This window comes from Euprymna scolopes, chromosome 3 (assembly GCF_053919585.1).
Source record: "Euprymna scolopes isolate OS-2025 chromosome 3, ASM5391958v1, whole genome shotgun sequence".
Lineage (NCBI taxonomy): Eukaryota > Metazoa > Mollusca > Cephalopoda > Sepiida > Sepiolidae > Euprymna > Euprymna scolopes.
The window spans coordinates 121,736,301-121,752,947 of record NC_136484.1 but is presented as its reverse complement, the minus strand read 5'-3'; the positions used below and the strand labels follow the sequence as shown (position 1 = coordinate 121,752,947).

The 16,647-nt window shown below is 32.7% G+C and overlaps 1 protein-coding gene across 2 annotated transcripts in view; it reads right to left on the bottom strand.

Moving 5' to 3' along the window:
• The window catches only part of LOC145258239 (cubilin-like), a 1,360,229-nt gene that overhangs the window by 304,096 nt on the left and 1,039,486 nt on the right, over positions 1-16,647 (bottom strand). For both annotated transcript variants that reach the window (XM_080116206.1, XM_080116216.1), the window contains exon 12: positions 5,824-5,917. In XM_080116206.1, coding sequence (XP_079972332.1) covers positions 5,824-5,917 — 94 coding nt within the window. The remainder of the gene's footprint in view (positions 1-5,823; positions 5,918-16,647) is intronic.

Genomic DNA, 16,647 nt, shown 5'->3' with positions numbered 1-16,647 from the left:
GTTGTATATATGAGCTGCCGTTTCGTAAGTTTATAAGAAGCCATTTGGTTTGGTTATATTGCAACCGTACAATGATTTTAGATAAGCAAATATAATATGGAACTGCGTAGGATTCTGCTTGCTTCCATCCATTAGTGACATCTTCGTTTATTTCACATGTGTTTGATGGACGGTCAGTTAAAAAAAAACAACAACAACAACAACAGAAAACAATGTAACACGGTTCCACACTTGATCAGATGATGGGAACCATGATATTAATCGCCGATTAAATGTACTAAAATGATGGAGCTTGTTTACATTTGTGATCTTTTAAACCAGCAGATTTCAGGTGAAACCATTATCACGTACTTACGCATCATGGCAAAATGAGTATAAATTCAAAAAACAATGAAAAATGATCCAGTAGAAGATGTGTTAGGTGTATTGTTAAAAAATCCACAAGTACGTCCTGCTGAGAAATTGCGGACACTTTCCAGGAAAATAAGTCAGTTTGTTACACTGAATTCGGCGCACAATTCTACCATGTTAAATCATACTATAAATCTCGATAATGCGATAAATATTTTTACTTGTCATTATTTTTCTACTGGATCGTTTTCATAATTTTTAGAATTTTGACTAATTGTCATGACACATAAGTCTGTAATGTTTTCACCCGAAATGCCTTAGATTAAAAAAAAATCAATGTAAATAAGCATTTAACAAATTCCTTGGTCAAAGAGTAACTTGATAGCCTTTGTGAGCCACGCCTAACCTGCCTTAATTCAAGGTAGCAAATTGATCCGTGATAGTTGAATCTGATCGTGTTCATTTTTACTTTCTCTTACTGCAATTCACACCATCAAACACTGCCACTGAACGATAAGGGTTGGTTGGTTGGTTGTTTTTGTTTTACGGCATATCAACCCTTTTCGGGTTATTTAATGCCGAATCCAAAGATTTAAGAAAATTTTTTTGATAGAATATATTTGTTGTTTTCATGTCGGTTTCTATTTAACCCATAGTTGGGACCCTAACAGGTACTACCACTCCGGGTCAGAGTGGACCTGGGAGCAATGGTAATTAAAGGGTTGCTCCACACTCCCCAAAGCCCGCAAGCTGGGGCCTCACCACTGGATATAGTTTAAGGTCGAACGATAAGGTACTATTGTGAATTAGGGACCAAATTTATAGGGGACCTCCTAAGTAAGGAGTTGTGCAGCGAAATGCTTGTTTATATTTACATTTAAGCATGTTGATAAAAATAAGGAAACAAGGTTTAGGAAAAATCGGGTTGAGAAAAAATAGCCGTCAGGGTAAAAGGTCTTGCGGCATCTGATAGGATAATTTACGTATTTATGCGAATTTACGTATTTACAAGTGCATCAAGCTTGTCGGAGCACATTCCGTCGGAATCTGAGCATCAAGTTCTTGAACTGTTATTTCCACTTCATTAGTAACTAATTCCTATAACCTTTCATTGGCATTGACGAAATTCTAAAATCCTAAAAATTTTAGCTGATTTTGTTTTTTTATGGCGGGTTTTACTTAACAAAATTTAAAAATGGGTAAACCCTTAATTTTCGTTGTTTAATCTTTAATTCCATGCATAGTCCTTCAATATTTTTGAATCAGGTGAAGTATTCGTTCAGTTCTTGTCACTTGCACTAAAACGTTTCCAAGCGTATCTCATGAATTTGGAGCGACGTGTAAGTGTTAGCCAGTATCACATTGTAGCGATTTTTAAATAAGTTGGCAGTTGATAAAACTACACCATTAGAAACAAAATTAAGTAACGTCTTCTGAGAGAAGAGTAAAAAGTTGGCAAGAATTTACAGACGACATTTTTGTCGCATTTGAAAAGTAGACATTTTTTTGGAAAAAAATATAGCATTAAAATTCGAGCCAATTAAAAAAGTGGGAGTTACAGTAAGTGCACTTCGTTGAAGGGTGGATGCCCCCCCCCCATACGCATCATGGTTTGATCTAAAATGTGAATTCCAAAAAACTTTGGAAACTCGCACGTGCCAAAATAAAATAAAATAAAAAAATAAAATTGCTCAGAAAAAATGTGAATTACTTTTCTTATTTTAATCAACAATGAACAAAAACGTTGCTCAGAAAAAAAATATCGAAAATGCTAAAAGATGCTGCTTCATGGCGTTAAACGAAAATGCAAGAGATCTTCAGTTTGTTAACTTTAACTACTAGCTGAAACACCCGTCGACAGTAGTTTTTTTTTAGAGCTATAATAATATATCTCACGCCTGAGAATATCCTGTAGCTTTACAAGGCCACCATTCGCCCATGTGTTGAGTATTGTTGCCACATCTTGGCTGGTGCATCTACCACTAGTCTCTCCTCCTTATATAAAGTCCAAAAAAGAGTTGTTAATATAATCGGTCCCACTTTATCAACTAAGCTCCAGCCCCTGTCCCATCCCCGCAATGTTGCATCACTGTACCCGTTTTACAAATATTTTAATGAATGTGTTCTGATGAACTCGTTTCAATTGTATCCCCTCGGGGTACATATCCCCGACAAACCTGCTTAGCAATAAAGAAATAAGAAAGCTTTCTATTTTAATAGTTTCTTCCCTTTAACAGCTGGACTTTGGAATTCCCTTCCTGCTGCCTGCTTCCCTGTTTAAATGTAACAAAGAAATATCTTGTTAATATTTCCTAGACTTGGCCCCCAAATAGTAGCCCCTTATGTTCAAGCGGCGATATGCTTTGTAAGGGGTGAACATGATTAAAAAATAATAAAATAAAGAGAAAATATACTTAGATTAATTGATTAAAAGGAAGTTCAGAAGATACTGAATGATCTTTTTTTTAACTCATTTTCTAAACGTTTGTTTAAGATGTTACATTTGTAGTGTTTAAATAAAAAGCTAGCAAAAATTTAAAAAAAAAAACCTTTGGGTCATCCATTGAAGTCGGGTAAAATTATTTACATTAAAGAAATCGGATTTGAAAAGTTAATAAAATTGAATGACAAAATTTAAAAAAACAAACTTTTCTGTTGTCTATAAAACTTCATGTCTCATTTTCTCTGCAGTTATGTGTTAAATATTATTTGTTATTCTCTTTTTCATCACAACAAATGCGCATTGCTACTTTGACATAAAATGATCCTTTTTGGTATCATGTCTAACAGGAGATTGGCGGAGTTGAGGCGGAGTTCACATTAAAGTTAAGCTTCTGTATGAAAGTACAGTTGGGGAAGCAGAAAACCAAGAGAGAATTCTAAAGTTTGGCAGTTCAAGAGGAAAAAGAAACCTATACAAGTACAAGGCTTTTCGGCATCTAGTGATTTCTATGGAAAGGGGTGGGATTTTGCTGTTTGACTTGGTGAATCGGAGATGTTTACGTTACGAGGAAAAAAGTGCTACAAGTTCGCCAGAGCAGATTTCATGAAAATACTGGTAAAACAAGCACAGGGATGCAACATTGCGGCGATGAGACAAAGGTTGGAGATTGATTGATAATGCAGGACCTATTAGATTAGAGACTCATGTTGGACCCTTTATAAGAGGTAGAGACTAATACTAGATACACCAATATAGATCTTGCAACAATGCTCTATGCATGAGCGAGTAGCGGCTAAGTAGAGATGCAGGATACTCTTAGGTATGAGTAATGAAACTCCTGGAAATGAATAACGATTGTGAAAAAAAAAATCATGCCAAAGAACTAAGGCATCTGATGTCAATATTTTACCGATGATATATATCAGAAGCAAATTGGTAAAATAATAATGTTCAATGAAAGAGTCTCGCATAAACTCAATGAATGAATCTGTTAAAAACTCATCGTTTTCAGACAAAAATAGCCTTCGGTCCTGGATATAACCTAAAACTATATCTGATGGTGAGACCCCACCTTGCGGGCCTTGGGGAGTGTGGAGCCACCCTTTAATTGCCATTGCTCCCAGGTCCACTCTGACCCGGAGTGGTAGTACCTGTTAGGGTCACAACTATGGGTTAAATAGAATCTGACTTAAAAAAAAAAATACTCCATTAAAAATCGTTCCTCAAAATAACTAGATTCGACATTAAATAACCTGAAAAAGGTTGATATGCCGTAAAACAAAAACAAACAACCAAAAATAGCCTTATTAATCTAACAGTATTAAGCATTTATTCCAGTGCTGCATATTTTTTGGCAGTAATATACTTTTATTATATATGAAGACAGTTGCCAGATGCAACGGGTAAAACGGTATAATTGAGAAGGAATTAAGTTATGATTATCTAAAACCAATATGAAAAACAAATAGCTGATAGGCCAACAAAGACATGATCTAAGAGAAGCTTGAAATTAAACTCAGTTTTAGTCATGCAAGAGGATATATATCACCGGAATACATAATGGCACAAAGACTATTGTTCCCACCGTTTTCATAAGTAGCATTCAGAAATTGGAGTTCCATTAATTAATTTATAGAAACAATTATCGAAGTGGCTCTCAGTCTCCTTCAAAAATATACCACCTTTATGGAAAACTTGTAAAAATATATTCAGCGCTAAAATATATCACTAAAAAGAATAGTTTCATCTTAGCATAAAAAAATCAATATGCTTACGTTTAAAAAAATTAGATATTCACAGTCATCGTAAAAATGTAAATAGCTTTATGTAAGATATAATTTCATTCATCATGAGTAACAGATTCGATAGCTCAGTCCTGTTGAGAACACGAGCTAATCACTGAGGTCAGAGTTTCGAATCACGCTATATCTAATTGCACTGATGAGTTGCAGTGTAAATTCCACCATAATTATGTAAAAAGATACACACAGAATATAAAAAAAAATCACTTGCTTGCTAGTAATATCCTGTCTGTATTCCCAGTACACACACACGGTGTTATTTTCTGAGACAGTGAGCTTTAAATTGATAATTTTTCTTTATTTGCAGATTTAGCAACTATCGGTTGTTTTGAGTTCAGCTTGGTTTGGCAATTAATCGTGAAGAGACCGATATCCGAGCACTGTTTGCAAATTGTGCAAATTTATTTTGCAAATCACGGTTCACTTCAAGCTACACATCACGCATTACATGAGCTTTAAGGTTCTCATAGTCAAGCGTCAGAACGATTAATTAGAGACACTGAATAGTCGAACTACATTTAGTCTAAACCAATGGTTCTCAACTGGGATCCACATTTCTGAGGGTCCAGAGGCAAAACATAAAACTTATTATAGTTGTGGTAGAATAATTTATTTGCATTAAATTAGTTTTCATTTAAAAATAAAGCTTAATTATATATTTCTTTGATTATAAAAACCTCAAAATTTATATGAGTGAAAAATAGAAGATTGTCTTATGACCAATAGTAATGAAGGGGTCCACCAAGATAAAAAGGGAAAAGGGGTCCATGAGTAAAAAAAAGTTGAGAACCACTGGTCTAAACTATAATACCCATCCTGTAAGATGTTGTTCAGTGCGCACGCAAGCGATTGCTTTTGTACAGTGTAGTGTTGATGATGCTGTAAATGTGTCAATTCTTCCATGTGTCCAACAGTTAACCTTGTTCTCTTCAACTTTGATGGAAAATTTGGTGTAAAAACACCTTGGTTTACGCGTTTGCAAGATTCCCAGTCCATCACCTGTCGGGCTAATTGTCAAGAACTGATTCTTGACTGCACTTTCTATCCATGCCTCCAAGCAGCGAGGAGACCAACCTTGAAACATTCAAAAGAATGGGAGGGTATTTTGCTATAGTGGTATGACTTCAATCATTTTGTGTTGAATTAAAAATATTAATATATAAGTGTGTTGAAGGATTTCTAAGTAAGATTTTAAAAAAAATATGGAAAATAGTGACAAATACTTACCCTTCATATACTGTCGGATAAAACGGTGAAGAAAACTCCTGCCATTCATGTCTGACGGCTGTTAATCTAGTCTTTTCTCGACATGCGGCTGATGCTAGAAAATATAAAGGAAAGGAGAAATTTTGAATTACTTTCTCGTATTGGTAAATACGAATTTTTAAAAAGGATCACTATTTAGCAAATACTGAATATTTAAAACCAAAACAAATATCTATTACACTAGAAAAATGCGAGCAGGGAAAGTAAAATGGTTAAGCTTAAACATAGAAAAGTAAGGGATTAGTTGTTAAAACTTGAAAAGAAAAGGACAAGATATTTCAGTAAAAAATGTAATAAATTTATAACTTCAAATATTGCAACATTAAGAATTGATTATATGTTAAATTGAATTAAAAAAATTAATGCTGCAATATTTTAAATTATAAATTTATATTTTTACTAGAATATCTTTTCTTTTACAGTTTTAACAACTAGTCCTTTACTTTTCCATGTTTAAGCTTAACCATATTACTTTTCATGCTCGCATTTTTAGTCTCTTGCAAGCGACTCTATAAGTCACTACGTCAGTCGGTCGGTCGGTTCGTCGGTCCGTAACACTTGTGCTTGGCCTTTTTATTTTATTTTATTTATTTTTTTTTTTTTACATAGGCACCACTTATCAAGGCCGAGAGGCCACTCGAGGATAAGGGTTAAAGAGTGTACAGTAGAAATTGGACAATATAGTAACCGTTAGTAATGGAGATTCGGTAAATTTGCAAGCGACTCTATAAGTCACTGTCGGTCGGTCTGTCAGTTATGTTGGTTAAGATCAATGGTCTGTTAATAAATGCTGTTCTTAGCTTTTTAAGCTTTTCTTGGCCTTTTGTGCCAAGATCAAAGTGTAGTGTCTGTTCTTACTACATGCTGTACATATGTTTGTAACTTTGTGATATAAAGTGGGAGATCACATTTCTGTATTAACTTAATGTCAAATGATTACCCACTTTATAACCAGTCAGTCTCAAAGCCATTAAAGTCATTCTCCAAATCATTCAAGTTGTTTTTGAAGGATTCCAGTTATTTTTTAAGCATTCAAGTGATTCTTAAGGTCATTCAATTCATCCTTAAGTTCATTAAAGTCATTCTAATCATTTACTTTTTATTTCAGCCCATTTTTCAGTCATTTTAGTTTATCTTTAAGAATTTCATGCCAATCCTACATTCACGCATTCATTCATTACACGAGAGCATGCGACTAATAACTATCGGCCTTGTTCTATTGTAATCCATGTTTTTCCAGGCTTTTAATAAATTCACTTGTTCTTTGTTTATTTCAGTCTTATTTTTTGCAACCATAAACATCTAATAACAATGTACGGCACTCTTCTACTTCGATAACCCTCCCCTTATCTCCCTTTCATGCTGTCAGTTTCGCTTATTACTTCTTTTTGTGACAGTAATGAATTCGTAGCAACACTAGTCGCTGAAGCGATGTGGTTGCTATGGAAACCAGTCATAAAAAACTTAGCCCACCTTCTTGCGTTTTTTTATGATTTTGAACACCAGTAAATTCATCAAAGCTTTAGTTTCACTGAACGAAAATTTAACAAATTTTTTTCACAATATAGCTGAGAAGGTGATCTATAAACTGTAATAAATGTTTGAAATTTGGTCGAAAAATGAGTGAACGGCGAAGCTTTAAAGCAGTGCTAAATGACTAAAACTGCCACTTTACCATACATGTAAACACGGTAGGGTTTGAATGATATACTAATACTCTAAGGCGATTTCCTGATCGTACGTACATTATCATTGTTCGCCCAGTTTTTAAAGGATGCCCATGTATTCTTTTATTCTCATTTTATTACCCTATTGTGTGGAATGTGAAACTTGAAAATAAATTTCCTACTCTTCGGACTAGAGTATCAGTCTTGTATAAGTTCTACCCACAGGTTGATCAATAATATCAGAATGGAAATATGTCAAACTACTACAAACGTTTCGTAGACCCTACCCCATTGCTGGATATATTCTGAAATTACATTAACAAGATTAATTAGAGGAGTGTGTTTCGGTTTGAGCAAAGTTGTTACAATAATATCATGTGGTCTACGTTCGCACAAAAAGTTCATCGAATAGTAATATTTTTAAAGAACGTCATCCATATACAATGAATAATGGATACAATTGTGACAGGTTCCAATGGTTTAATAATTTTTGTTTTTAAAAATATATAATATATGAATCTAAACATTAGCTAAATAAACATGCTGTTTATTGAAGTAAACTGTTTATTAATAAACTAGAAAGAAAAATAACCTGTTGGGTCAGCTATTTAGCTCAGGTTAGTCTGTTTGAATCGAGAAAATATGAGTTTGCAAAACCAGTGAAATATAAGAATAAAAAAAAAAAGGATGAAATAAAATTTTATTTTGCTCGCTAAAGGGTTTTTTCTATTTTTCTTTGTTTACCTTTACAGCTATGGATTAAATATTATGACTTGTGGTGATATTCCATTTTATTACAATCTATTTTTTTTTATCATTTTTTAATAACAGACGAAAGTGAGAGTAATTGAAGGCATATAGAATAAGCGCAGCAGACAACAGAGTAAGAGAGGGTGAAAGTGATAAAGAGTAAGAAATGTGTCTCTTGATCTGTTTCTTTTAAAAATTACACGTAATTTAAGAAATTAAAATGCAAGTTTTTATAAACTCAATCTCAAAACCAAGGAATACTTTATCATGTATTTTTTCTGATTAAAATATATAGGGGAAAGAGCCTTAGGAAAACAAACGTTGATTAACTCAACTTTAGTACATTAGTGAACATTTCTAATATATACTTTGGACAGAATGTTTAAAGATGGACACATTTAAATAGTGGTTGCATAGTTGGTTGCATATCTACTTAAAATTGTTATAGTTTTACTTTGAATTCCTATTTTGTCGATACTCATATTGCATTTTCAGTTTTTGTTATTGTAATTATTTCTTAGGATTATTATTATTTCTAATTCTAGAATTATTTACCTTTTCTTAATTGTTAGCCCCAAATGGTGTACATCTACATATTTAGCCTAGCGTATGGTCTATTATTTGAATTATCTCCACTGTATAAATTATACGTTCCAATATTGTGTTTATATATTTAGCCTAATTAAGTATTATATCAGAATTATATACCGAGTGAGCCACTCGGAATCAATTGCTTTACTGCTAAAAAGCTAACATGACAATTAAATTTGATATATATATATATATATATATATATATATATATATATATATATATATAACAAAAAATGTTTTGCATACAATGATATTGCTGATGACATTTTTTTTTTGCAATGACGTCATCAATTTTACTCTTGTCTATTAAAATTTTGTACTATATTTAATGCTTGAATGTTTTAGCACACTATTTTTACACTCGTGAAATTGTTGCCATTCTTGAATCGATAACTTCCTGATGAGTGCCTATCAGTCACATCAGTGGCCATAAGAACATCCCACATGAAGTTCGACATAGTGTCCCACTTCATTTTGTTGGCGAGAAAGGTAAATGGAAAGGCAATTATGAGATTTTGTAAGTATGCAAGTATTAAAGTAAAAAAAAAAAAAGCAATGCGTTAAAAAAATCAGATGGCATCACATATGTAATAAAACATGTATTTAACCATTGCTGAACTTGTGGCTTTTTTTTTAAAGCTATATAATGTTTTTGCCTTTTTCTGTTCTGTCGCGAGACAATGGATACAAGCCATAAATGAGTCTGTACGTCAACGAAATTGTGAAGCAAGCGTAACACAATTATAATCTCACTTCTTCCGAACTGGCATTGCTTGAATCCACTGGCATAAAGTTCAGAACTAAAGTCCAGAACTACTCAAATGACAAACAGAGCTCTTCTACCTAGAGCACTCGCTCTTCCCAAATGAGCACCCATTTTAAAAGTGACCAGATTCAACGATGCTTAACTATGGTGCTAACAGGAACTAGCGTGTCAGTGTGATTATGACATATTTAAAATCGATTATATGAACATTTATTAACGTAAAGTTTAGAAAAATAAGTTACTAAATTTTATAGAATCATTTTCATTTTTTTAATGGTCTAACAGGATTAAGTTACTGTTGGAGTCTTGCACAATCAGAATATAAAATTTAAATGACATTTAATAAATTTCTCCCAAGAAATATTTAAAACAATGTAATTCTTTTCATATATTCAAAGCAACACAGAATGAGAATTGTCTACCACAATCGATTAAATCAACGATTCCGAAATTTTTTACATGACGGAAAACTATTAAAATATAAATAAACAAATATTTAAATGGATAATTAACAATGCTCACGCATGTTTATTATTATCGAAACTTCAAAATACCTAAATTTTAAACAAACGATTAATTATGTATTTTATTTATTTTTTTTTTTTATATTTTAGCATGTAAATAAAAATCCATGACTATTTTTTTAATACAAACAACTTCATTTATAACGATGTGAAAACAGTTTTTAATCTATAAATTCTTGGCAGCACACCAATGTGATACGGAACGATAGTTGGGAATCACTGAATTAAATGACGCACTGCTCGAAACTGACAAATGGTTAGCGACTCCAAAAAATGGACCTATAACAGTCGAAACGTTATGAAAATATCAGAGTAGAAAGTGAACATTGAGTTTACTTTTGGCAGTGTTGCAATTCTTGTTTTTTTTTTCTAATTTGTTTCTGAGAAAGGGGGAAGAATTGCTGTTGTCTTGCTTGGCTATATATATATATATATATATATATATATATATATATATATATGCATATATAACTTTAAATTCGTCATTTTACTGTCCATCTATTTCATTAATCTTTATTCTCACGTGTTTTTTAACCTTGTCAACCGTTGACTTATTAGTGAAAAATAACGCAACAAAAGGTGAAATAAACAGCCCAAAACCTGCAAATAGCGTGAAACTATTACTTATGGTGATTCAGTGTCCCTGAAGCCGAAACTATCATTACTTCTGATAGTCTTTATAATAGTCTGTTCCTTCTTTAGTCTGTATGTTAAGCTTCGTAAAAGGTCGAATACAAGTTTTGAAAGATAATTTGCTTCATAAAGGTCCAAGTTGTGAAATTCGACATTAGAAAGACAACGTCGGACAAGAATCGAGAGTGACTTCCCTTTTATGCAGCCTCGTTTTCGAATATCATAATATATGACCATTATTGTCATGGTGTGAAACAGGAACTCGTAATTTCGACGTGTAGTGGTTCTTCACGGAAGAAAATGAACAAAACGTTACATAAATTAAACATTCGAAAGAAACAAGGTTAAAAAACATTGTGAAGGTCTGCTGGACTGAATAAGGAAATTAAAGATCGTCACATGCAATGTGATTTTAGTATTATATTATTGCATTATCTTTATCCTCAGTTCAATTTATATTATTTCATTATTTTCATGGAGAATTCTGAAGAGTGTTCTGTTTTGTTGATTTGATACAATCGTCCCGGCCAGTATCTCATCCTTTTAGTGGTAGGTGAGTAATACTATTTAATCTATTGTTCTGAGAGGATCATACTCTTTCTTTCAGCGTGATCGAGTATATATTTATTCGTCATCCTTCCACGCATTGATTCTTCGTTTTTGTTTAGGGAGGAATTTTAGTTTAGTACCTGCTTTATAAGCAGGATAGCAACATCCTCCTAGCGATTACCATTTTTGGAGGGGGAATAACAAACTATCAAAATCGTGGAACTACAGATTTTGCTAGTAACACTAACAATTCATCTTGTGTAAAATTCTTTATCAATCTCAAAAATATTTTTGATTTTGCCAACTTGGTTTTCGTCGTGCTCAAACATGTCATGTCCTAAAGCATTAATCAAATAATTAAACTTGAGCAAACATAAACAACAAAAAAAACTATCAAACCGATAACTTAATATTTGTTATCTTTCTTGTCATATGCAGATTTCAAAACTAATTTTTTCAGTCTTGTGAAAATGTTTAATCTCACGGAATATTTTCAATGTATTTTACAAATTCTAACAGACGAATGGTAAAGTATGATATATAATGGTAAAAGTTCTGCAGAGGGTTAGTACGTTTCCGAGCTAACCTCCATATGTTGTCTCAAATGGCCTTATCCGAACACTGATGAGAAAAATATAGCTTCTACATAGTATTTGATTGTCCATTTGCAGTGAGAAACCGCGTCTTGAGATAACCATGTGCATTGGCATAGACAGAACTGGTGGATCTAGACGAATAAACCTGATCATGAATCTTTCTATTCCAAGGGTAATAGCCGTTTCTGTTGGATTCATCGACAAGCTGATGTTCTGGAAACGGCATAGTGTCGCAGATGATCACACACACACACACATATATATATATATATATATATATATATATATATATATATATATATTTGATAATGAGAGGACATAACTGCCCAGGTTAGTGGAGTGCCACAGCCTATATGCATGTTTAACATGTTGCATGTCCAATCTACCATTAAATCAAATAAGGTTTCACTATCAACTGATGAATAACCTAAGATCAGACAAGACAAAGGGAAAGGGGTTCTGATTGAATGAAAAAATCACATGTTGAAAGAGGAGCTGGTTTTGTTGGCAGTATTTATACTGACGGAGATTTGCTTTATAGTATTCTGTTAAACTAGGGTCTGGACTAAACAATATACCTCCCCTTTGTCAGGAATAAAGTACAATACAGCTTAATCCTAGGAGTTACACCCTCAGTTGTCGTTTCGATATAACACCTGTTATTAGTGCACCATCCTAGGTATTACCTCCTACTTGTGGAGGATTGGGAGGGTGTTGTGGTTAATATCCGGTCGACTAAGGTGACTTTACAAGGATAAGCTGATAAGTCTATTCTTGATTAATTTTTCTCCCCTTTCAGAATGCTCCTTTGAGGGAGTTGAATTTTCCACCCCTTTGTGAAACTAACTACATATTTAATCTTGCTGAAGTGAGAAGCTGATAAATAATGGTTTATATTTGAAATAGGCTTGAGTAGCAGTTGGTGTTCGAGAGTGATGTCACAAATATCGCCTTGGCTTCTATCTTCATGGACAACGAATATGTTAAATGTTTATGGAAATTTTCTACAAATATCTGTAGCCAATTACCAGAACAGAGAGCAGGAGGGAGAGGATGGATGCAAGATAAATAGACATTGTAAGAATTCACTGTGTCCATGTTCTTCTACTAATCCTTAGTTATCTTCCAGCTATAAAGAATTAATTCCAAGATGGTAACCAACATCACCACATGAAGTCTTGATAAAGCCAATAGATATTCAGTAAGAAGCAACCAATAAAGGCAGACTCACACCGACTCAAGTGAAAAGGGAATATTCCGGTGCAAAACATGACTACGCATTATTTGTACAGAGATCAAAAGAATTGGCATTTGAAAGAACACTTTCCCTCAAGATTGAAAAGCGTCTTTACTAAAAGAAAAAACACCGCGATATTATATAACACATGTAATTGATATCGTCATGTTTAAAGGAGTTAGTTATATAAACATTATTTTAATCCGGAATAATCATATTAACTATCTGTATGATTATGCCAAGCGGTTAAAAACTTATGAAAAAGAATCAGCATATTGTCTTATCTTACATAAAATCTTGACAATTTATAACTATAAACTTTCTGCAAATCATTTCATTTTTTTCAGGTAGATGAAGATGTGTTGACATTCCCTCATAACCATAAATATGCATTCGCTCACAATTCCGTGCACATTATGCACTTTCTGGCCCAAAACAGTGCTGTACTGCAGCAATATCCTAATTCATTTCATCTTGATCCATGTGAATTCAAAAATATTTTCCAATCTCAAGGGAATGATTAAGTGGACAAGTTTTAAAATCTTGGCGGTAATGAAGAACACCGTGCATACAGACCAGAGATATTTTCCAAACCAATCCCACAAAAACATTGTAAACAAAGATAAGAAAGTGTATTAGATGCAAATGGATTTGAAAAGGAATCCATGTAATTTGTTGATTAAAATTGATATAAGTTGTTTTCTATATCAGTTGCATTTCTTCTCAGATAATCAGAATCTAATATATAATGTCATCCGGATTTTAAATGTTCATCTTCAATAGCACTTATGTTTACAAATCAAATGGTGATGTTGACTAGCCAATTTTCACTTATTATTGTACGATATTACTGCCAATAAACCAACATAATTTGCTACAAGTTATTAAAAAATATACTTGATGCTATTCGGCAGTTAGCTAATTTGGAGATGTTCTTAAAATCACTTAAAACGAAAAAACTCAGCTAAAAAGGGGAGGGGGTAAGACATACTTTTAGTAAGAAATAATCTTCCTTATTTACTTCGATTTCTAGTTTAGACATTGAGCTTAAAAAAAAAAACCGTGTCATTAACGAACGCAGAAGTATTTACTACAAAGAAATTTGATTATAATATAACCCGATAACGCTAGGTCGGTGCAGTTATTATAGACAATGCGATATGCGAAGACTTTGCAATAAAATGTATAAATGAAATAAAAAGATTTTTCCAGTCAATTATTTTTATTTTATAACATGTGGGGTTACTCTACAACTGCTGAATGCCCCTGTGGTGCCCAAGTTCAGACCATCGAGCACATTTTAACATCTTGCCCACTGGGGCCCAACTGCATGGACGAAGACCTCAGTGTTGGTAATGAAACCGCACGCCGCTGGTTGAAGAGATGGAGCGACAAGATATAGGATTTTATAACATTTATCATAATAATGGTCTAATTCAAAAATCTTAATTTGATAGGTCATCATCGACCAGTAACTGGTTGGCGCAAATCACTACGGAAGAACAAGGACTGTCTATTGTGTTTGTTATAGGCTACTAAAACCGCATCTTTTTGTCAAGTATCTAATCTCACCAAGAAAAGGTATACAATGCTCACTGAGAAGCCTTTTTTTGTATAACACATAGTATTCCCAAATTTTCCATAATCTAAATGCTAACGTCACTCAAGTTGATATGATAATGCAGATGACGAAAAGTTAGAAATACGACAGTTTTATTGCTTGTTCTAAAACTTCTAACAATACTGTGTCTTCAATTGAGAATGATTCCTAATGTTTATAACGAAGTAAGTTTACACCTTGGCTCTATGCAATTAGCAACGCTGTTGCAGGGCGTAAAGGCAATTAGTAACATTATAAATCATAAACTTACCAATCAGTAATTACGACAAGAATCATGAATAAATAAGGCATATTGTTGAACAGTAACCAAAATGAAATCATTAACTGATGCTCTCAAACTTCTCTGCAATTTACCTTATTCAACTCCATACTATAAATATGAAGATTTTTCTCAGCACACACAATGAAAATTGAACTAAGGGAATAATTCGTATTCTAAGAGCCAAATATAGATAATATTAAGAAAAATAACCTGTGGTTACTGCAATCATTCTCTCGTTAATATTATTGGGTTGATTTCAATCTATATTGTTAACCAAGTTTAAAACATTTTATGTATTATAAAAAGAGCAGTTTTCTGTTATATGTCCAGGCAAAAATAGAAAACTACCTAATAAATACCGAAAAAGTTGATCAGTCTTACACTGGATGAATATTTAAAATTTATGCGGTCGGAGATAGAATATTTTTGTTAGTTACTATAAAAGACATGAGCATAATTTTTTTTTTCAATTTAGGGAAATATCAACTTGTGTGCAATCAATTGTTTACAACAAATGTTCAGTCGACGAAAATAAAAATGGTGCATATGTCATAAAACAGACAGACCTATTATCATAAATTACTAATTATTACATATTCCGTGCATTACAATTTTGCTGTTAAATATATATTTCAAAAACAGAAACTACTGATTATATATTCATTATTAAGTCGCCATCTTGGGATTATTTAGTCATCTATACTATTATAAGATACGTATGAATTTACTAATTCTAAAATCATTAAACCGGACCACACAGAATTATGCAGTAGTAGTAATAATAATAATAAAAAAAACTATCCAAATTCATGTTCACAGGAACATGAAACATCCGAATTTGTTTTATTAAAATTATATAATGTATAGATTATTAGACATATTCTAGTAAGGTTTTGACGTATGGTTGAATTAATTTAACTAAATTTTTTTATTTGTTATGTTTACTATATGTGTCGTTCCATAAGACAATCAAAAGGGCCATTCCTTAAGAAAACTCTTTCTTACAGGAGATGTATGCAAGAATGATTGAAGCCTTCTTTCGACCATACATAATGTAACAAAGCAAATCTTATAACTATCAAGAATGCATAGATGCTGTAGCTCAATTCTTCAATTACATAAGTCATGTTTTATGTTTTATTCTGTATAAAGAAAAATAAATTAATATTGAAAAATTCTCGTAATAAGTTATTCGGATGATGGCTAGATTAAAGAAAAAGCTTTTATTTTCATAATAAAGCCGCGGTCGAAACATTGTAAAGAAAATATAGAATGCAATCTATTTTAATAGGGTATGCTCAGATTAAGCAGGGAAGATCAGTCGAAGCGTTCTCGTCCCAACCAAAATAAGATTAATAATTCAAACGCAAACGTACTACCATAAACTTGTCCCTAGGCCATTATTTGATTAAATAACTCTTTCTAATATATACACACAAAAACACAAACACGAGCGACGTTCATAAAGTAATGCCTCCTATTTTTTTTATTCCGTACCAATGAATCAGAAGGTATTGCAAATTGAATTTGTATGATGACTGAATTTGTACATTCGTGACCTGAAAGTTCCATCTCTCTGTTGAAGAT